A 24,112-nucleotide genomic window follows, 5' to 3' on the forward strand; every position below is an offset into this window, starting at 1 on the left:
CCCCCCCCAACTTTTTTTTTCTTTTTTCCTGTATATATATGTTACGATTTATTGGCAGTTCACGAGGTTTGCATTTATATCTAATTTTTAGTAAATTACAAATAAGAAATGTAAATAAATAATTAAGAACTAACGAAAGCAATAACAAATGGCATGGATACAAACAAATACAACAAACAATAATCAAGTCACGGAGGCATTGCACTGGACATTCAAAGACTGCTGTATTCTGATGCATAGAGTTCAGTCTGGAATGACTTTTGAAAAGTCATGCATTGCGGTAGGCGTTGCTCTCAGTGTGCGGCTGAGTCGTGGACAAATGTTTCCGTAGCTTTTGGGTTAGCTTTGCAGACGATCAACTGTACCGATCTCAGAGGGGAGTATTGGTATCAAGGGAGATTGTGTGCTTGCTGCTAAGCGAATAGTGTATTTCTTTATGTTGTTCTAGTCTAAGACACCAGGTAGCTTGGGGCTTAATACTAGATCTAGGTTTATACTAATCTGGAGTGAAAATAAAATCACAATTTATATTTAGTGAATATAGCACACGTTTTCAAAATTAGCCATGTCGTTGTTCTTTCAGAAAAAGTTTTGTATACAATGTCATATTTTTTTATGTTTTTAATTTTTTTTAATATAGATGATGTAAACCAATTTTACATTTATAAAAAGTAAAAGAAAAATAGATTACTTTAACTACTAATATAACGGGCACACATAGACGTTGCATTATGCAAGTTTGTATATTTTGTTAATTCTGACCTCATCTGACCGAACAAACTTTGCAGACAGAAACAAATATTGGAAATTCAACATACTACCAAGCTGCATGTTTCAACGAATGGTGGAATGTTTTTATTATAATTATTATTCTACAACCGCTGGTCAGCTCGTCATGCTGTTTTCAAATCTGTGCGAAGACTGCTGTCATTGGTTGAAATTGTCGTTGTGAATGATCTTGGGGCCGCTGAAGTGGAAGAAGCACGAGCAGTGGATGGGGCAGCAGCATTCGAAGCAGGTGTCGATGTCTGAACTGTTGGAGTCAGTCGGTTTTCAGATCCTATTAAGTGAGATGTTAGAAGCTGAAATGAACTTTTGATGGTTTCTAAGATTTGCTTTATATCCTGATTCGGGGAAACGCTAGAAGGCTTGACATTTTGTGCAGTGGGGCTTGGGGTTGACAATATTGCGATCAACCCGGGGAACGAATCGGAACTGTTGACCATCTGATCATCGTTCGATGTGACATTCTCAGGCTGGGTGACTAGAGAGTCGAAATCGTCCTGAACTTCGTTGCTTTTAACAAAGTGACGTTCAACCATGGACGCCTGAAATATGGGGGCGTTGCTCTGAGTGGTCGTTGTGGTTGTTGAGGTCGTGGTAGATGCTGGCACTGTAGTGGTAGTCTTAGAAGTGGTCGTTGAAGTTGTGGTGGACGTTGAAGCTGTGGTTGTCGGTACTGCTGCTGTTGTGGTAGTGTCCGGTGCTGCAGTTTTGTTTACTGGTACTTTTTTTACAGGCGGGAAATCGTTAAAAAGATCCATGGTAAAAATCAAGAGGCTCTCAGACTGTAGGGGCCTGACGTCCGACCTGTCCGCACTTGCCTGTTGTGTTCCTATACATCCTTTTGCGTCTACTGGACAGACACATTCATATTCACATGGGCCCTTTAAAACAAAAGAGATGAAACGTTGTTAATTAAAACAAAAGAGTTGAAATAGTGTTAGTTAAAGCACAAGAGTTGAAATAGTGTTAGTTAAAACACAAGAATTGAAATAGTGTTAGTTAAAACACAAGAGTTGAAATAGTGTTAGTTAAAACACAAGAGTTGAAATAGTGTTAGTTAAAACACAAGAGTTGAAATAGTGTTAGTTAAAACAAAAGAGATGAAACGTTGTTAGTTAAAATAAAAGAGTTGAAATAGTGTTAGTTAAAACAAAAGAGTTGAAATAGTGTTAGTTAAAACAAAAGAGCTAAAATAGTGCTAGTTAAAATAAAAGAGTTGAAATAGTGTTAGTTAAAACAATAGCATTTATATTAATTTATAGTAATCTATAGTAATCAGGGCCGGCCTTCGGCCGATTTGACCAATTGCTCCAATTTGGCTCTGCGCCTGGCAGGGGTCCGCAATTTACTATCAGTCATGGCTCTTATTAAAGACTTTTAAAGATGAGGGAGTTAAAGGGTTAACATATTTAGTGTAGGCTTATAGCACGATTGATGCAACTTTAATTAACCTACGGGCGCCTTTTACGTTTGAGTTGCTTCCTATGCATGTGGTATAAAAAAAAATGTTGGTTATAACGATCTAATTGATAGTAATAGTTGTTATTGTAAAAAAAACAAAAAACAAATAGAAGAGGGGGCATCGCAAGCATCCATCAAAGTGGGCCCCGCAATACTTAAGGCCGGCACTGATAGTAATATTTAAAATAAATAGAAAATACTTGGCGATGGCGAAATAATAAACAACAACAAATAAATTATCCTGCTTCCTGTCAAGGGGCTTATGATGTATAAATCCTGTATTTCTAATGCCGAAGTTAAAAGACGGGCTACGAGGCTATTAAAACTTTACTTTCTCCCAAACTTTCTTTCTTTACTTTCTCCCAAACTTTCTTTCTTTACTTTCTCCCAAACTTTCTTTCTTTACTTTCCCCCAAACCATGTCACAGTTGAACAGAGAGAATAATGATCCCGAAAATTCGAATATTTGTCTTTATTGGAATTCGTAGGCCTACTTGTGACAACCCAGTTTGAAAATGAAGCCAGTTAGCACTCGGCCCGCGTGCCTGTAACCAAAGTGTCAAGGGGTGAACAAGAAATATAAAAGTCATTCATAAACAAAAATTTTGTTTATAACTGGTCAATGTGCCGAAAATAGGTAAGCCTAAACCCTTGGTTCAGAATTATACTTCTTATCAATGGTTAAGAATTTTGTTGTGGAAACTTTTTACATCCTTTGGGCGGCAATTAACAAGCGCAGATTTAGACTCAATGCTAAAAGATTTACTGCCCTGTGTCTTTTTTTTTTTAAATCATTATTTTGTGTTAAAACAAAATGTAAACTAGACAAATAGTTAATAAACAAGGAGAGATAAACTGCAATAGAACTCGAGATAATTTAGTATATTATCATAATATCACAAGAAGAGATAAACTGGAACAAGGAATCAGCATGATTTAGTAAATTAACCTAATATCCAAACCCTAACTCCAATGGTTATATAAACTATATTATTAATTATCAAAATAAAAAATACCTTGACTTCACATCGAGCGCCGTTGGCAGAGCAGAGTTCCGGGAAATTGGTACAAGGGTTTTGGTTCTGTGGACTGCACATCACAGACGTGGAGAATGCTCCAGTAACAAAGACGCTGAGCAGAACTAGAATCAGTTTCCTGTTTGAAGACATGCTGTAGATTTTTAATCTTTAGTCTGAGATCTTACGCTAGGACTTCTAAGTAGAGAACGTTGGCCTCAAGAAATCTAAAGGCCTTGAGCAGTTCTTTGTTTTCTTAATTTACGACAGAAATCTGGAGAGCAAACAAAAGAAATACCGTAAAAGTATTTAACAAATTGAATCAATATTTTAAAGCTATTTTCAAAGCAAAATGAAAATCGATGTTACGGTCTACAGCATACTTTAGTTGAAGTAAATGATATGCAAGCGTGAGCTAGAGATCCAGTTCTATTCCTATTAATGTTGTTTCTAATAAAGGAGATCTGTTCTGATAAGTGCGACCGGTAAATGTTTTAACTTAGACTTTTTGCTGGACAAAATTGTTTGTTTTTGACCTAATCTTGATGGAGGCATACGCCCAGACAGCTCTCTCTCTCTCTCTCTCTCTCTCTCTCTCTCTCTCTCTCTCATTATGAAAATGAGTTGAAATGTTGTGAAAGGTGAAGGCTACCTTGCTATGACGTATATGCAGATGTCAAAATGCAGGTTATGTTAACACGAGGCTTGTCTGCTAGAGCTATACGTCATTCACCGGATAACCGCTATTTTTTTTTTTTGGACATTAAAAAAATGGTAGTTGTTTTCTAATTTAAAAACTTTTGTATCCATTGTCCTAAGCATTTTAAATGTTTAAAAATGCAGCAATCGAAGTGAAGTCAAATCATTGTTTTGAAGCATTTTAGAAAAGAAATTATTACATGTCTCAAACCTAACTGTTTAAAAGCTAATATATTTTCTGTAGTTATCCAGCGCCAGGTTCAACAATGGCTCTTACAATATAACGCTAAGCCAATATTATAAGAAGAATGTGGGAATCGAAACTGCAGGCAACTATTAATGCACTTTAAAAGCAAACATTAAAAGACTATTTGTTAACATTCGCAATGTTATGTCCGGCACTGCAAATACTTGCGTTGGTGTGTTGACCTTCGCCCTATAAAGACAACGACGCAGATACAAAGGAAATTAATGCGTTACGTTGACGCCCATTTTCAAGAGCTAATCTAAATATAGAAAAGGCTCCAGTGGTCGAGCGATACAAAAAATACAGAAATTATGTATTTTCGGGGTAAATTTTTTTTTTTAAAGTAAATGTTAAAAATGTTTTTTTAAAGACGTTCATAATCTGAAAAAATTTAGAAATAACCCACAGATAAGATCTACTTTGTTTTCTTTTTTTTTTTTAAATTAAATAAGCCACTCATTATGCAGTAAACGTATGTCTCGTTCAAAATATTGAAGAAAGAACATCAACAGCTTGTAAAAATGTGTAACATTAACTGACAATCAAACAGATATTATCAGCGCCTAAATTGAAATAAGCCTATTACAGTATACAGCGCCTCAATACCAATGAGATCATGTATATATTAGATGTCGTTTATATATTTAAATAAACAAACAATTATTGTGTGACAGTGCGTGTGTGGGGAGCGAGGCTGAAGGAATAGAATGAATTGCTAATTATCCTAATAACTTACAACCATGTGCACAATTCTGGAGTAGACTTTGTATGTTTGTATTCTCGCTTATTTTTTTTTATATGGAACATACTAAAGAATGCTTATACATTTCTATGCCCAGTAGGCATACACTTCTTTGCCCTGTAGGCATACACTCTTTGCCTAGTAGGTATACACTCTTTGCCTAGTAGGTATACACTCTTTGCCTAGTAGGTATACACTCTTTGCCTAGTAGGTATACACTCTTTGCCTAGTAGGTATACACTACTATGCCCTGTAGGCCTACACCAATCAATTCCATTTCACTTTACTGGACTGTCTAGTTAACCTGTGTGTTGTTCAGAAAGTTGTTCATTTGTGTTGTTTAGAAAGTGTGTTCATCACCACGGTCTCCGGTCTACTTTGAATAGACTATTTCACGGGGCAATAACATTGTTACAAAAATACTATTTTCATTAAAATCACTGGAAAATTCGAGTGTCAAACATTCTCAAAGCTAACATATGAAAACAGCTTACCTGGTACTGTTAAAATCCAGTCAAATTGTAAAAGTTTTATTGTAAACGATTTATAAGATATTTATTCCAGAAAGAATAAAACAACTAAATGCAATTGGAATGTGAAAATCTTGCTGAAGTATCTGATATGAATATCCTTTTGGCACACTCAAGCCCCGAGCTTTTATTTATATTTCGCTTCTTATAATGCAAATGTATTTTCTACGCTTCATCCAACAGATGCGCCTGTCAAGAGTGTAAAGCAATTGTCACTTTTAATTTAGCCCCTCATCACACGCAGTAACAGGTGAAGAGGAAATCGTTGCATTTCTCTCCAGATTAAGATGACCTGGACAAGAGAAGCGGGCAAAAACGTTTGGTCGTCTGTGGCGAGGTAGGTTTTTTTTTTTTTTGCGTTGTGACTTGAAAACGCCAAAGAAACACAAAGCAATGACTTTATGCTTGCCTCAATATAGTTTCTAACATCTATTTAAACACATTTCCAACACCTTTTTAAAAATAAATTGCCTTCATTATTACAGTGCAAAACAAATTAAATGGATAGTAGAGGCCAGGAGTAATATATTACTGCAAGTAACAGTTACTGACCCTTATATTCGGTCCTAAAAATCTTTTTTTTTTTTAAATTGCACTCCTTTAGTTAAAGATGTGGGGAGGGATGAGTTGTTAAGCGCTTGGCTTTCCAATCGGAGGGGGTGGGTTTCAGGTTAGAATCATGGTGAATCTTGGTTTTGAATTTCGGGATTTTAGGACGCCTCTGAGTCAACAAAACTCTGATAGGTACCTGGCGTTAATTGGAGAAAGTAAAGATGGTTAGTCATAGTGCAGGTCACATGACTCATGATACCCTCGTTAACAGTCAGCTATAGAACTAGATAACCTTGACTTCAGTTGCCATATAAATGGCAAGGTCCGAAAGGGGCACTTATATTACTTTCATATTAAAGAACAAAAATAGTTGTTGTTTTTTCCCAACCAACCTCGTTGTGAAAATGAGGCTCAAGTAAAGCTGAAAAACGAATGGGCGGTGTCCCCTTTGTGTAAAAAAAAAATAATAATAACACTTAAATGGAGTTGCTACTTAGAGTTCATGAAAATGCAAACTTATAAAGGAGCGAAACAGAGTAAATAAAAGGGAACTTAGTAGAAAATTGATTTCCACGTTTAATATGTATTAGATTAAACAAAATTACTGAACAAACATTTCGATTATTGTACATTTACTCGATTTAATACTAAATTGTATTTTTTGTACAAAATATGAGAACATTTTGGAGGCAAAAAAAAAAAAAAAAAAAAGGAATTATGGTACATATGTTTCCAGAAAAAAAGATGAAATATTTAAAGTAATGACTAGGGAATTTTAGGGTATTCAGTGTTTTGGTTAGGCTGACTGACTGACTGGAATGTAAAGCCTACAAGAGAAAGAACCAAATTGAGGTGACAATAATTCAATATTGAGTGATCATTTTTTTTTTAGTTTTTTTTTAAACTACCAAAAACAAACTTTTTTTCTTTCACAATTCACCATTTGGATAGATTGAGATCTTCTACTACAGAAATACAGCTACGTAAAGCCTTTACAATCTTTACCAGACTGTCAACAGGTAGACCTAAAAAGCTTTTTTTTTTTGTTAGATTGCAGGACGCCAATAAAGTCTTAGCTATAACAAGTACCTGACTTTGTTATTGAAAATTAAATAGCCGTGTAAATACATAAACTATTAAACTTTACATTATGTCCTAAGAATTTTTTAAATTATTTTTTTATAAAAAAAATTCACCTTGCCAATTAAACGAAAACTTTTGGACATATCACAAGGTCTTTGGGGCTCGCAAAGAACTTATTTAGGGAACAGTGCCATGTAAAAAAGGAGAGGCAGATGGAGAAAAAGATGGGAAGAAAACATCAAAGAGTGGACAGGCCTGTCACTGAAAGAGATTCTACTTAAAGCTAAAGACAGGAATGGACCTTCCTTCAAAAAACAGTACCAGGAAAAAAGATGAAAAGGCAGACAAAGAAAGCGATGGGAAGACAGCATTAAAGAGTCGACAGGCCTGTCACTGAAAGTGATTCTACTTAAAGCAAAAGACAGACAGGAATGGACCTTCCTTCATGGGACAGTACAAGGGAAAAGATGAGACGAAGGTAGGAGGCAACATCAAAGAGTGGACAACCCTGTCATTGGAAGAGATTCTACTTACAACAAAAGACATAAGGAATACATTTGACAAATCATGTGTGGTGCCCCAACAGTTTAAAATAAAAAAAAAATTTAAATTACATTTGCTAGACAAGCGTGCACACACACACACTACAACATACACAGGCATACACACAACCACACATACAAATGAGCGCTCAAACACACACAAGACGTTACTTCTCACTAATTGTGTAATTACTTTGACAAAATTCAGGAAACGTCCGCTGGCCTCGTTCTGACAGAATGAACTTCTTACCCGTAAGGGGAGAACACTTCGTTTTCTTTTTATAGCAACATTCACGACAGCATGACTTCTATTTCGGACACTCTGTAAGCTACGTATGTAAATAAACTACTTACACAAAGACTTTTACATACGAAAATAGTAGAGTTTTTGTACATAGTCATTTATTAGTGCGTCTGTTTTCTGTTCAAGATGTGTAACTCTTGTTTTTTTTCGGGGAGTAGTCAAAACGTAAACAGAGAAACAGGAAATAACTTTTTTTTTTAATTGTCTACTATTATAATTCTCTAATATTGGATATTAAGATATTACTTTAAAATTAGTACATTGTATGAAAATAGCTGGTAACAATGGACTCCTACAAAGAAGGTTAATGCAATCGTGTTATTATAATGAAACATGTAGATTTACAGGAAAATGCGAATGAAAACTTTTTTGACCAAAGCTTCCATTATTCGGTTATTTTTAGGGTAGTAATGAGCCTAAGCCTTAGAATTCTAAATATCTCCTAGGTGTCTTGCTTGACATTTCAGCTGAGGTTTCATTTCCGCCCGTGAATATTTTGGAAACCATGAAATCTGCTTCATAGAAGTATGCTGTATAAGTGTAATTAAGTTTAATAGAAGTATACTCAGGTCTACTCAATTTACCCAGAGCAAAGAAAACATGCTAATAAAATTTGAATTCCAAATAATATAGTCATTATTTTAAAATTTGTGAAGACTATGTGCTAGATTGTCTAGATCACAGCGTATGGGTCAGACGGAGCGTCTAACGCTCAAATTCAACTTTAATTCAAAATTTTCATTAAACTTATTTAAATTCAATAGACTTTTTTTTCTTATTTAATGTGTTCGCTATACTTCATTCTAAAAGTAAACATAGACATCTAGAAAGAATTATGACCAAAAAAAAAATTCGATTACCCTAAAGATGAAAAAAGAAATTATTTAGACTTTTCCAAGAATAAAAAGTCGCTTGAAGACATAGCTATAAATATCTTTTTAAAATTTAGCGAAAATGTATTTTAGAACATCAAAACAAACACTTTTTAAAAGTATACAGTAAAATGTAGATTAACACACTATATTAGATCTTTGAATAGAAATTCTTAGACAGGAATTCTTAGGCAATGAAAACAACAAAGACAAGAATTTATAAAAATGAATGTCTTTTGAGATTAATAATTATTTTCATGTTGAAAATTAGTTAAAAAAACAGCAACAAAAAAAACACAGTTCTATTATTAAAAACTTCTATAATGTCTCTAGGTAAAAAAAAAAGTAAAGTTACCATTCTAGACCTTTCAACCTATAGGGCAGATGATATAAAGGTAATCTGTTTCTGTGGCAGGCGGTTAAAGAGGGTTTCACAACGACCTATTTTCTCCAACTAATGACAGGTATCCATTGGAGCTAAGTGGACTCAGAGGCGCAAGTTTTCATCAGTATTCGAACCCGTGATCCCCAGTTTGGAAACCAAGCGCTTTTACCACTCAGCCTAGGTCAAAACAAACATTTTAGTGTCAAAAAGTCGTTTTGGGGCTTGAAAGAGAATTGATCTGATGTTTGTAAATGCTGTTAATGCTAGAAGCACAATTTCTTCTGTCTGGTTAAAATTAAATTCTACTAGACATAGTCCTAGCTAGAGAGGTCATGCACCCTTTCATTGTTCAGAATGTATTTTCATAACTCAGATTGTTTTGTTGATCTCAAGAAGAATTGCTATTTCTTTTTTTTTTAATTCAAAATTTAGCCAAAACGGCAATAAATATTCAGCAGCGTCCCAGAATCAGTTTATGTTAATTCTGAATAAAATAGGTGTAAAATCTGGACACAGGGTGAAGACATGGAGGTATTCTAAACAGTAATTTACTTTTTCATTTCTGGACATTATTTATTTTTTTTTTGGAGATTTGAACATTATTCTGTAAAGCAAACCTAACCTTTTGTGGATTAGTAACTTGAACAATGTTTAAGTCTCATCTCAATGGCTATTAACATAAGGCCTACTTACTTATTATGCCGATGAGAGAAGACATGTATTTCGTCGACCTCATATAGCGTCACTTATCTCACGTTAAGAAAAAGTTGTTTCCTTTCGACTAACGCTCAAAATAAATTTCAATTTTAACACTAAAGTCACCTTAGGAATTGTAGATTTATCTCTGTCTAGTGGCTAGAATAAACATTGGTGCTGTATTTATAAACGTAGACTGTTGTAGGTGGCGAGAGTGAGTCACGTCAAGATTTTTTTGCTATGATGATATTATTCTCTTCAAACCTTTGACAGATAATAAATTTATTAATGGTGCATGTCCATGTTAAGCAAGAAATGTGTGCAAAGCATTTACGGATACCGCCGACTCATAGTTCGTGAGGTCTTATAGTAGTGTGTGTGAGTGTGTGGTTGTAAGTCTGTGTGAAGGTGTGTCTTATCCTCCCGGAAACAACGAGTACAGGTTACCTGTAGGACAAGCCAAATGTCTCAATAATTTAAGTTATAAATAATCTAACGTCTATAGGTGATTATGATGTATGGCAAGAAGGTCTAGGATATAGTCACACCTAATTCTTAACCTACAATGTTTTAGAAAGACTTCTAGGTCTAAACATTGGCAACTCTTAGAATCAGCATCCTTGCTATTAAACGTAGGAAAATGGCATTCTATTTAAGTATTCCATTTCGACCATGAAGAAGCTTGAGTTTATATTTATCGATCTATATTCTACTGATATATTCCTTTTATGTTTATAGATCTATAGATTCCACTTTATTTAATGAAAAGAGTCACCAAAAGATATATAGATTTTTTTAAAACAATGACGTCACGTGTATGTGGTGGAAGCTTTTAATAAAACTAATTCTTCTACAGTAATTAAGTTTATTTCTTTGAAGTCGCTATATAGACGTCTCTTGTCCTCATAGTGTCAGGTATAGATTCTCTGCAGACTTAAAATATCTGCTTTTCACTCTCTGCACTCTTAGGGTCTGCTTTTAACTTTCTGCACTCTCAGTAAATGTTTATGAATACCAAATTTATCATCCGTTAAGTACGCAGGTCTTTTTTTTTACCATATAGTTTGTGGGAGAATTGCCCATATTGAATTGGGCATTAATATTTATTGTTTCACTAAGTTTGAAGAAAGGTTATACAAAACATGTATTTAAGATGAAACATTGTTCCTTTTCAACCTTCGGATGCACATGAAAAGACTCACTTCGCAGCAGCTAGACATTTTCTCTCAAGAACTCTCAATGGTATCAACTCTCGAACCGTATCGTAAAAAAAAAGTTCCTCTTTCATACCTTGCGATTTATAGGGTAGATGATTTTAGATCAAATCTTTCTTTGGACAACAGTTAACGAGCTGGTGTCATATGGCCAACAAAACGACCAATGGTCTTTACCCCCCCTTCCCCCCAAAAAAAAACAACAACAACAACAACAACTTTAAATCCCGAAATTCAAAATCACAGTCTTCACCGAGATTCGAACCCAGGATCCCAGATTCGGAACCCAAGAGTTTAACCACTCAGCCACCGCGATGGCTAGTTGATGTAAAACGTAACGTACTATTGGACAGACAGTGCATTTAGCTGTTTATCTCAAGGAACTCGGCTTCTGGTGTTTTTTCTCATTGTCAATATTTCTGAAACTGTAGGCAACGGCTTTGGAAATTGAATTGACCCTGTAACCTATCTAAATAGCATAACTTCATCTGCTTTTAGCACCTGGTATTCGCCTTCTATTTTGCCGGGCAGAGTGAGTCATGCAAACCAGCGGACAGGCGATGAACGTACTTGTCAAAGGCTGTGCCGTCCGCATAGGGCTCTTTGAAATACTTTAGGACCCTGTTCTCATTGACGCCGACAGCTTTAATGACTGGTCAGAAATTATATTCACTATGTCTAAAGGTCAGATTTTTTTCTACTAGTCTTTAAACCCCCACCTCACTTCCAAACACAATTTTTACTCAATGACCTTATAAAGAAGACGAGTTTGTGTACACTTTTTTATTCGCGTGGGTTGAAATAAGTTGCACTAGGTTATTAGTTCAAATTCTTGCCTAGGTTAATTGTACTACTTGGTTTCAACAACAACCTGTTACAAGGGGGGATACTCTTTGAATGTGTGTCAACCAAATCACTTTGTTGACTTCATATATTTTGTTATTCTAACCGTACAGTAACTACAACACCAACGTGGCTGGTTATAGTAACAGTAACAAAAGACCATCTAAACGTCTTTTAGTTGGGAATGGCATCTGCACCAAACACAAAATTAATTCAATACATCCTCCCCCAAGCCATGCACGTCCGAATGTTTTATTAGTTTCCGGCTAATTGACGCACTGATCCACCGCCACAGGTAGTGACTCGATCATACATGTTACCTACGAGGGATAATGACATTGTTAAATAACAATGACTTTTAATTATTCGGGTTCCGGAAAATTATTATCTTTAAGCTTGTAGTATTTTTTTTACAAAGCTGAGTGGTTAAGCGCTTGGCTTCCAAACCTGGGGTCCTATGTTCAATTCTCGGTAAATAATAATAATAATAATCTTTATTATCCATAAGGAAATTTGTCCCATTGGGTTTTTTTTTTTTTGCCAATGATTTTTGCAGCAGCATCTAGGATTCTTTCAAGTTTATTTTTATTTTTAATGTTCAGATTGCCATACCAGGCAGTGATATTAAGACTGGGATCTTGAATTTTAGGTCGCCACTAAGTCCAACCAACTCTGATGGGTACCTGACTTTAGAAAAGTGAAGGCGGTTGGACGTAGTGCTGGCCACATGACACCCTGCCCGTTTACAGTCGGCCTAAGAAAAGGGTGCCATAACATGTCCTATAGAACTGCAAGAAGTCATGGAAAAAGAACAAGTAATCTACTCTGTATTCACCCGTCACTAAATAGCAGGGCCAGCATTAACCATTGTGGGCTCAATGCGAAACGGATTTCGCGGGGTCCAGTTTGGGTAGGGATACGGATAATATGTGAAAATTAAGAGTTTGATTTAGAAAACATATTCGTCTTTGCATTTTATTCATTCTTTAGTACGCACAGAATTACTACACGAGCCTTGCGTGTAGCGAAGTCATACAGTAGGCCTATATCATAAGAATTCTGTTTCCTACATAGATCACGCTCAATAGCAAGAATTACCAAAATTTTCAATCTATCTACGACAATTGTTGACCTCAAGTAATTCTTCATTAGTTTGAGGCGCGAGATACTTACTTATATCAAAGTTAGCTAAGAATCTCATTTGACTAATTTTTAAAGACCTTTTTTTCGCCTTGTTGAATTCAATTTAGCAACAGGATACGTCGTACGAGTTAAATTTAGAAAATTTTGATATGTGTGTGTTGTTTCATGTGTGACTATTGCTTACAGATGTGTAGCAATAATGAAGTTATGTCAGAATTTAAGGCGCTACATTAAAGGAGTGACAGATGATTTTTTATAGACATTTTTGTTCAGTGACGCAAGAAAACAAAGGGAGACAACGAAAGATAAAAAAAAAAAAGAAAAGCGTACTACTATTGCCCTCTCTTAATATTAGTATCAATAGACAACTAGTACTCATGGGATTTTTTGCAGGGGGGTGCAAGTCAATGCTCATGGCTACTCACGGGATTTTTTGCAGGGGGGTGCAAGTCGACAAACATGGCTCAAAGTCGTAACTGCAACTTTTTTATGACAAAGAATATTAAAGAAAAGAAATAGTGCATCACGCCACCCCCATACCTATGTGATATTAAGTTTACTTGTTTCATTTCAAACAAACTATTTACACTACGCTCATATAACTTTATCCATGCAACCAGACGGTGAACGCTGCCAAAATTGTCAATAACTTTACTACTGAATTGCTTCTCGTCGCGTTGGACAAGCCGGCGATGAATGCTTATATGGCAGTGCTGATATTCTTCATAATGTTGCAGCTCTTGCATCATTTTAGGATGTAGACAAAACAAGTTGAACTGAGCATTATTATTGCTTGAAAAGCGAAACATTAATGAAGAAACTAATGAACAAAGTGACGTAATTTAAAGCAGCGTTCTGTAATAACTCCCGAAATCCAAACATGTTTTTTTTTCTCGGTGTGTCTGTCGACTACAAATTCTCGGTAGCACCAATTCAATACCCCGTTTGCCTGCCAGCAGTCTCGCCTTCCTCAAGATGCCATCCTTGAAGTGTTCCTCAGCATGGCCAAGTTGGTATTTATGTCATTAATGTGACTGCTGATGTGCTGTTAAGCGGTAACTTATGCAAAGATGGACTGACTGCAACATCACGAAAACTGATTCATGAAAATATGAATAATTGTCTCACACAAAAGAGGTAAATTTAGCATCAACGCTCTCTCATGGGACTGAAGAAATAGATAATCTTCTGGATGACACCAACAGCATTAGGCTACGTATATCTAAAATGGCATTCAGTTCAATAATAACAAATTTAAGTCTGTGGGACTCGCAACGGACAATGTCTGCTTTAGGATATTTTTCACCAATCCTTCCCTGAACACAGTTTTAAATGCTACCTATCATGGGGCAGCCATCATATTCTTGGCCGAGTAGTTTGTCCATATGAAAAATGTACATAATGTATTCGCTGACAATGAAGTTGGACACAGGCAGTGCGTCTCTCTAAACAACAATGGCAAAACCAATGAGTTTTTATCGAGCACAATCGCCATCAACAAATCCAATACTCAAACACATCTGTTCAGTGCCTGAGATATCTACATTTTTTTAACGAAATACCAAGAAAACGAAGTTAATTCATGCTGCTGCTGCTCGTATATTTTGATTTCTTGCTGCTGCCAGTGCTCCGTCGATACAAATCAAAGTTTTGACTCGGGTGGTATGAGAAGAACATTTTTTTATCACAAACTGGTGGACCTCTTTAACCTGCTTTTTTTATTTTATTGAGCGCTAATACCGGCCACAACTCCGCATGATGTAAATACATTTACCAATATGACTGCACTCTTCAATCTTGTTCAAAGAAACTTTCACATATATCAAATCAAAAAACAGCTGGCAAGGTTTTTTTTACTCCAAGACAAAAAAAATACTTTTTTCATATTCTAGGTCTTTACTAAATATAATGATAACTATTAATTATATGCAAATGAAAACAAATCGTTATGACTAACGTGCTATATTTTATTTTAATGGAAGCATTACATGTTAAGTTGATTCCTAGCAGAAGTTAATTGATTTGAAGGTGTAAAAAACTGGCTAAAATTTGGCTACCCAGAATTCAGAAGGGTGCACGTGAATGGTCAGCCATCAATGCCTGATAAGCCTAGGCTAGTCTACTATAACTGTACTTCAGTCACAAGTAGAAGCACTACTTGTTCAGATGCTACTAGATTTTAATTGATCTGATGGTGCAAAAAAGTGGCTAGAATTTGGCTACTCAGAATCCAGGGGGGTGCAAGTGCATGCTAGTACTATTACAGAAATGGTCATTTCTTCAATAGCATTTAGTTACTGATAGTAATGAATATATTATGTTGTGACATTCCTTGCACTTTTTATTCTAAGACAATTCTGACGGTAAAATAAACAATGACAAGGACTTTCATGTTGCCAACTAAAAAAGACATTTGAAGCTATAATGTCGTTGTGATCAGATCCAGTCCCTCTATTACCGCTCAGTTATTTGCCCATTTGGTTATAACTATGTTTCAAGGCATAGTTCAAACGAAACAGCATATATGAAGAGCTCCAATAATTGATTCGAGAATCACTCCTCCTAGTTTTACAGTTGTTATGTGCGCCCGTTTTGTTACCTTTAAATAGATACAGAACTAAGAAAATCATGCTTTTACTCTCTAGACTCTAGATCTGCATACCAGTACTTAACTTCAGAATGAGACTTTCTTTGACTTTTAAAAAAATATGGTTTTAAAAAAATATATTTTAGGCTTAAGTAGAATGTGTTTTATTTTAGGTAAAAAAAAATAATACTTTGAAATTCAACCTTTACCAATAAAGACTTTTTTGACTTTGGGATAAATATAGGCCTACTTAAATTTTTAATAGTTGGCCTCATTCAGTCGTAGAACGACTGCGGCTCATCTGGAACACTTTTTCATGTGACTGTGGAGCCCTCTTTAGGAGAGACACTCTAGTCCACAGATAGCGCAGGAAATTGTTAATTTAAACGTTATATTTAGCACATAATTCAGACGGTGGGAAATGGAGAGAAATGAAGGACACTGCTCCAAAAATGACTCTTGCCGTCGTCGTGATCAAACAATGACTGGACTAAACAAGTGTAGGGAAAGAATTATGCACTTATTCTTTCAGGTTTACATTGGGACTGTTACACCGCCTAATGAGCTCTCTAAGTGTTAGGGTAAAATTAGATGTCTATAATACACGAATTAATATTTGAATCCTAGCTTCCTGAAACTAATCATCAATTTCTTGAATGTTGACATTTCCTTTAATCGTACCTATTTGACATTTCCTAGCAGTGGTGCAAACGGAAGTTCATTTGACGAGAGACAAGACGAGAAGGGGGCAAGACACATTTTTAGATTAACTGAAATATCAAAATTGTATCTGCAATACATTAAAAATACGCTATTTGTTATAAACAATAGCCGTTAAATTTTCTTTTATTTTAAATTTGTTTACACTTTTTTTTCTTAAATGTCATTTCCTTTTTCAAGAAAGTGTTAATGCACTCTTTCTAGCTGAATTTTGTTTTTTGTTTGCTTTGACGAAACTTTTGTTACAGCCATAAACAGGAACCACATCCTTTCCATTCTGAATAGCGCGTCATGAAATTATGTCTCAATTTTAGAAGTTACCCTGAAAGTTAGCAAAAGGACGATCGTTCACATTCACACCTATTGACCATGGTCACTTTCACACCTATTGACCATGACCACATTCACACCTATCGACAATGGTCACTTTCACACCTATTCACCGTGGTCACATTCACACCTATTGACCATGGTCAAATTCAGACATATTCACCTTGGTCACATTCACACCTATTGACCATGGTCACATTCACACCTATTCACCGTGGTCACATTCACACCTATTGACCATGGTCACATTCACACCTATTGACCATGGTCACATTCACACCTATTTACCGTGGTCACATTCACACCTATTGACCATGGTCACATTCACACCTATTTACCGTGGTCACATTCACACCTATTGACCATGGTCACATTCACACCTATTGACCATGGTCACATTCACACCTATTTACCGTGGTCACATTCACACCTATTGACCATGGTCACATTCACACCTATTTACCGTGGTCACATTCACACATATTGACCATGGTCACATTCACACCTATTTACCGTGGTCACATTCACACCTATTGACCATGGTCACATTCACACCTATTGACCATGGTCACATTCACACCTATTCACCGTGGTCACATTCACACCTATTGACCATGGTCACATTGACACCTATTGACCATGGTCACATTCACACCTATTTACCGTGGTCACATTCACACCTATTGACCATGGTCACATTCACACCTATTGACCATGGCCACATTCACACCTATTGACCATGACCACATTCAAACCTATTCACCGTAGCCACATTCACACCTATTGACCATGACCACATTCCTAAATGCATGCGGACAAAATGGTCTGGTGTAGCTGAAAAGAAAAACCATGTTGCAGAAAGAATGCTCAGGTGTCCGGTAGCCTAATGGGCATTATAAAAAAAAACATAACAAACAACAAAAATACAATAGTGGCTCGTCTTGTTGAGCCGCTTGAAGCAGATACAAAGTTTATATTGTCACTTGGTAACAGACGAGAATAGTGAGCTCCCTTTGGTGTGTCCAAGTGATACGTCTAAAAGAGCTTGAGTAACAGCTGTGCTCAGTTATTGGCTGAATTTTACCCACGTTCACTGTAACAAAATCCACTGCACACACACACACACAACATAAAAAAGCTGCCGATTTGAATATTCTCAGACTAAATCTAGTTCACTTTATTTTCCATCTTTTATAAAATAAGTTGAACTCTACTACTAAAAATACTTCTTTGTCGGGAACTAATTTGGTAGTGCTATCTACTGCTTGACATTTTGCTTTTTTTTTTTTTTAAATAAAATATGTCGTAATATCTTGCATCTCATCGAATGCTGTGTAATAAAGTCTAATTGCAAAATACTTAAGTACAGATGTGTCTGAACAGATCATTATTAGATCAACAACACATTGTGGTCTGTCCCAGGCTCAAATGTAAAGTAATAGGTCAAGCTAGTTTCTGTGTGCTGGGACTGTCAACACATTTTAAAGATTTTTTTTGCACATTCATACTTTGATATTTTGTGTTGTAGTTTGGATGGTGAAGCGCCTAGAGTTATTTCACTTGTAGTTGGATTGTGAAGCACATACTTATTTCATCAAGTGTGATGTATCAAGAGTTATGTAATATCTCGTTTGATTCTGCATGCCATGACAAGCAACGAATTTGTTTGAAATGAAGGCCCTAAATCATTGTTAAAAAAGGTGATTACAGTGAACAAACTGCAACTTGGTAAAATCTAAAAATTCGACTTTATGAAAATGATTTATTGAAACTTTAAAAAACCTTCGTGGGATGTGAAATGTTACTTTCAAACACTGTCTACAAAAGAAATGTTTATGTTTATAAATGTAGTGTAAAAAGATTAAATTTATGTTTTTATAAACCATGAAATGGAGTCAGGTTACTTCAGAAATGACACCAGCTTTGTATCACTGGTTTCAACAAATACAAGTTTTTATTTAACCTGGAATGCTACCTCACAGTCAGGTAAGTATTCAGTTGTCTAGCAAGGTTTGGCTTGTCGCTATGAGTGATCCAATTCAGGAAACAATAGTGTTCTAATTTTGTATATAAAGGTGTTTTGGAACTAGAAGTAAAAAAAATGATCTACATAAATTAAAGGGATTCTATAAAGATAATAATTCTAATATGATATCTATTTGAAAGACATTTGCAAAATAATAATGCTAAAATGATATCTATTTCCTTTCCTCTTGTACAAGTGAATTATGGTGGCATCCTTGAATTCTTGGGTTATTTTTTCTTTTGTTCCCACCTTTTCTGGTAGAGCTCTTCGAGTTTAGATACTTAGCTGTAAGGTTAATATGATTATAAATGAAATCAATGCCATTGCGTCAGAGTCAGTTAGAGTCATGTTGAGTCTTAGATTATTTCATAACAAAGTTTTCTAGAACTTATCTTACTCTATTGCCAACTCAAAACATCCTTGAAGAAAAAGCCGATTGAGTAAACCCTTGTTAATAGTTCACTAATATTTTATTTCCAAGTCAATCATACCAACAAAATATCCCAATAAAGCGTTTTTGATTATAGACGAACTCTTGGTGCGGCCCTGTCAGTCTGTTGTATCCACTAAAATAAAATCTAAACTTGTCCCACATAATCTTCTGATAAACTTGAATTGCCATGAAATTTTTTAAAAAATATTTATTTCTAAGATTAGTATGCATGTTTCTTACAACAAAAAGTGCACGATTTGGGAGATATATATAATAAGTAACTGACGGACATATGAAATCATTCAAGTATTGAAAATGTAAATATAATGATTGATTAGATAATGTAGAGTTTAGAAACCACTCTATTGATTTTAGGTGTCTGGCCTGACCGTCCTTCTGTCTGTCAGTCATGTTTAGGTGAGGTTACCAGACAGCATGGTGTCAAAGAGAAAGCCGGACAAAGTAATCCTCACTTTGCTTACATGTTGAGTTTGATTATCCCGTCTGCAATCAAAAGACATCTGCAACAAAATGTAGAAAGAGAGAAAAGTAGACAAAGCGATATGAATAAATGTGGAGGGGATATTGGAACCTAAAGAAAACACCGAAGAACTTAGAAATGTAATTATACACTTCACAAAAGAGTATTACATTAAATGTACAACTTTTTAAAACGCACACAGTTTATCTATACTTCTGACCACAGACCTATATAAAGAGGTTTGTAGCTTCGACATTCTGAACATCGGACACACCAAACATCTAGTTATTTATGGGATGATTTCCAGTATGAAAATCTCTTCTGATTTGTATTTAAAGATTTTGTCTTCTTTTTTTTAAACATATATTTAACCACGAACAAAAACAAATGTTAAAAGTGTCAATCAGTAGTTGCCAGATATTCTTCACAATTTCGATCTCCCTTTCCACTTAGTGTAGAAAGAAATATAAAACTATTTCAGCTTTTTGAATGTAAAATATATACAGATTGGTCAGTGGTTAAAAATAAGACATTAAAATGTACTTATACAATACTAAGGTTAATGGATATGAGAATAAGAATGAAAAGATGAGAACCGCTGTTCTATTTAGGGATCACGCCACGTGAGCTGTCATATGAATAACTAATTGAAATAAACAGGACTATACCTATACATCTGCTGTTAACACTGCATGCAAGACATAACAGACGTATATATGTCTGCAAAGATGGTATATAGCTAGGACAAAGCGAATGCATCTGCTGCACACAATGTGGGCGGGGTGAGATAAATGCCTGACCCCCCCCCCCCCGACTTCAACCACATTATTGCATACAGTATTAGCCTGCGATTAGATGAAACTAAGTCAGTACAAAAAAATACAAGGAGAACAAATTTGAACGCATGTACTTACCAAGGAGACATAGGAAGAAGCAATGCATTGCCTTGTTCACTCTGGCTACAAGCTAATTAGACGGACAAGCAAGCAAGATGACATCCTGTTTCTTTTTAGAATGTTTCAATCAAAGGTCACGTGTATGCAGAATATCATCAAGGTAACGAAGAAGTCTTGTGTTTTATTTACACACAAACTCGTAGATGGCCTTGCGGATAAGTCGAACTTCAACATTAATTTACAAACAACAACACATTGGCGCGTACACTTACTGCCTCGGATTGACCAAAATATAAACCCAATATTACTAAAGACTTTTTAAGAGAAACTAGCTAAATAAAAAAAAAAAAACTTTAAAAAACATAAACAAAGCTTATATAAGAGAAAGAACCGCATAATTACTGCTATATCTCTCAGTACTGCAAGATAACTCCCTTGTCTATATAAAACCAAAATTAATTAATTTATTACCACTAATTAGCTAATCGGTATTTTATTTAATTCATGTGTTGTCATCGACAATGAATACTTGTCGCAAAGTTTCAACTTGATCCGAGAATAGAAAGTGGGAAAAAAACGTGTACAAGTTTTGAACCAGACAGACCGAGTGAGTTTGTATACATTTTGTAAAAAATTGAATATTTGTCGACTTCGTCTGTAATCTTGATATAACAAGAACTACCTTCTAATTGTTGTTGTTTATATGCACATGTACACACTATAGGCCTATGCATGATTAATTTAAAAAAAAAAAAAAACAAGAGTAGGCTACCTCTACTCAGGCTAAAACTTACTTCTTGGTTATCGCTTATTTTTCATTTAAATAATATTTTAATACTAGTCGACCGGCGGCGTAACATACGCCGCTTTTTTGCAGAGCCGGCCTTAGGCCACTTCAACCTATGCGACCGCAGTGGGCCCCGCACTTTTACAGGACCCGCACTTTTATGGGATCCGCGCTAATTCAAGGTGTATAAATTAAATTAAACCATTTTATAACTTAAAACAGATTTCTTGCGCCCTCCTGTCGATTTACCAGGAGCTCCTGGAAATCTCCCGAAATTGCAAAAGATACGAAAAAGTCTTTAAAATATACGGAATATATAGACAAAAATTGTCATTTTGGGGTGTCATTCAATATGGAAAACGCCAATCCTACGCGCGATAAATAAAAATGGCATTATGCATTAGCCGTAATTGTGTAATCTGGTGAAAGAAGCTTCTCGGGCCTCAAACTAATGAAGAATTATTTGAGGTCAACAATTCTCAAAGATAGATTTAAACATTTGGTAATTCTTGCTATTAAGCGTGATCTATGTAGGAAACAGAATTATTATGATATACTTTATGACTTTGCTGCACGCAAGGCTCGTAAAGTAATTCTGTACGTAGTAAAGAATGAATAAAATGCATAGACGAATCTATTTTCTAATACAAACTCTTAAATTTCACTTATTATCCGCTTCCCTAACGAAACTTGGCCCCGCGAAATCCGTTACGCATAGGGCCCACAATAGTTAAGTCAGGCCCTGCTATTTAAAGACGGGTGAATATACATAGTAGATTACTTGTTCTCTTTCCATGACTTCTTGGTCACAATGGTTAAGTCCAGCGCTGCTATTTAGTGTTTGTAAAATGTTTTACATGTTTCGGATGTTCCTTCAGAGTTGAAGGACGAAGGGGGATGGGAGCGGTAGGGTTTGATAAATCCAAACGACAGTCCAGCGCGCAAACCGCACGACCAGGCAGCCATCCGTAGTGACCGGTGAATACTTGGTCTCCCCCTCTTGTTTTTCGTGGGGTGACTATCCGCAGAAATAAGAGAGTGATCTTTCCTTTACTTCTTCTTCTCGTCCAAACTATTGAGCGACGAAGAGAATTATATATAGAGATTATATAGATGGCAGACGTGTATCTATTCGCCTCTATCTGTGCAGACGTGAGCAGTGATGAGGAAGCCTTTAATGCTTTGCTGTACATCGTGACTGTCATATTGGTCTATTCAAGCGCAATGTTTGTTGTGGTCATCAAATATCTACGAAAGACAAAACACGACAACCTGGCGATGTCAGAGAATTACTTTCACAGGTAAGTCTCCTTAGAGCATGCGATGTCAGAGAATGACTTTCACAGGTAAGTCTCCTTAGAGCATGCGATGTCAGATAATTACTTTCACAGATAGGTCTTAGAGCATGCGATGTCAGAGAATTACTTTCACAGGTAGGTCTTAGAGCATGCGATGTCAGAGAATTACTTTCACAGGTAAGTCTCCTTAGAGCATGCGATGTCAGATAATTACTTTCACAGATAGGTCTTAGAGCATGCGATGTCAGATAATTACTTTCACAGATAGGTCTTAGAGCATGCGATGTCAGAGAATTACTTTCACAGATAGGTCTTAGAGCATGCGATGTCAGAGAATTACTTTCACAGGCAGGTCTTAGAGCATGCGATGTCAGAGAATGACTTTCACAGGTAAGTCTCCTTAGAGCATGCGATGTCAGATAATTACTTTCACAGATAGGTCTTAGAGCATGCGATGTCAGATAATTACTTTCACAGATAGGTCTTAGAGCATGCGATGTCAGAGAATTACTTTCACAGGTAGGTCTTAGAGCATGCGATGTCAGAGAATTACTTTCACAGGTAAGTCTCCTTAGAGCATGCGATGTCAGAGAATTACTTTCTTCACAGGCAAGTCTATTGGAAATATGAAACATTTTTACACATTCTTACGACTTTAAAGTTTTAAGATTACAAGTACCCCCCCCCCCCCCCCCATTAATGCATTCTAAAAAGTTTTGAAATTATATTTATTATTTTATTTCAGCTATTCACATTACGGTTCACCCGTGTGAGGAAATCTTTGGGCTAAATCTAACTAGCTTATTTTTGGCTACACAAATAAAGGACACAAAATGAAATGAACTTATATAATGCGTGGAACATCTGGAACTTTATTCATCCTACGCTACAACATTTTCAATAGACAGGGGAAAATATGACACTAGACTACATAAATAAATGACTCAAGACCAAATTGACAGATGATTAAATTAATGGGTGCTAATGCCAACAGAAACTGGATATTCATTTTGTTCTTTCTAAGAGCAATGGAGGATCTGAGACTTTTTATGCTTTGTTGATACTCCATTGTAACTAATTGGCCAAGTTCTTAAATATTTTTGTAAATAATACCCAAGAAAAAGTAAAACTGCAATGAGAATGATATTAGAGTTTGTCAATAAAGAAATATTTTTTAACGGATATATACAAAAACAAGATCTTTTCTGTTGTTTTTTCATAGCACAGCTTTCAATTAAAATTTCTTTGAAGCTTTAGAAGCTTAAGTCGAGTGTTACAAAAAAATTGTAAAAATTATTTGTGCACAGTTTTAATCCCTCTAATTATGTTATTTCTCTAGTCCTAAATAAGAGGTAATCCTTTTTACTTTCTGCTTCTATCAATCAAACACAACATACATATCCCAGATTGAAAGCAAAAAAAAAAAAATGGGAATGAAA

General features: G+C 35.6%; 1 protein-coding gene across 4 annotated transcripts; it reads right to left on the reverse strand.

Annotated features, from left to right (window-relative positions):
* Positions 1–10,065, reverse strand: LOC106063561 (uncharacterized). Of its 4 annotated transcripts, none has more exons than XM_056028465.1 (3): positions 9,913–10,065; positions 3,264–3,537; positions 1–1,667 (listed from the first exon to the last, which is right to left on the reverse strand). In XM_056028465.1, exons 2-3 carry the CDS (start codon positions 3,414–3,416, stop codon positions 894–896), a joined length of 927 nt encoding a protein of 308 aa, XP_055884440.1. In that variant the 5' UTR covers positions 3,417–3,537; positions 9,913–10,065; the 3' UTR covers positions 1–893. The 4 variants fall into 4 exon arrangements, with proteins under 4 accessions (XP_055884440.1, XP_013077409.2, XP_055884441.1 ...); XM_013221955.2 differs by lacking the exon at positions 9,913–10,065 and adding an exon at positions 5,446–5,729; XM_056028466.1 differs by lacking the exon at positions 9,913–10,065 and adding an exon at positions 3,916–4,016.
* Between the last annotated feature and the right edge of the window lie 14,047 nt (positions 10,066–24,112).

Source organism: Biomphalaria glabrata, chromosome 5 (genome assembly GCF_947242115.1).
Source record: "Biomphalaria glabrata chromosome 5, xgBioGlab47.1, whole genome shotgun sequence".
NCBI classification, from domain to species: domain Eukaryota; kingdom Metazoa; phylum Mollusca; class Gastropoda; family Planorbidae; genus Biomphalaria; species Biomphalaria glabrata.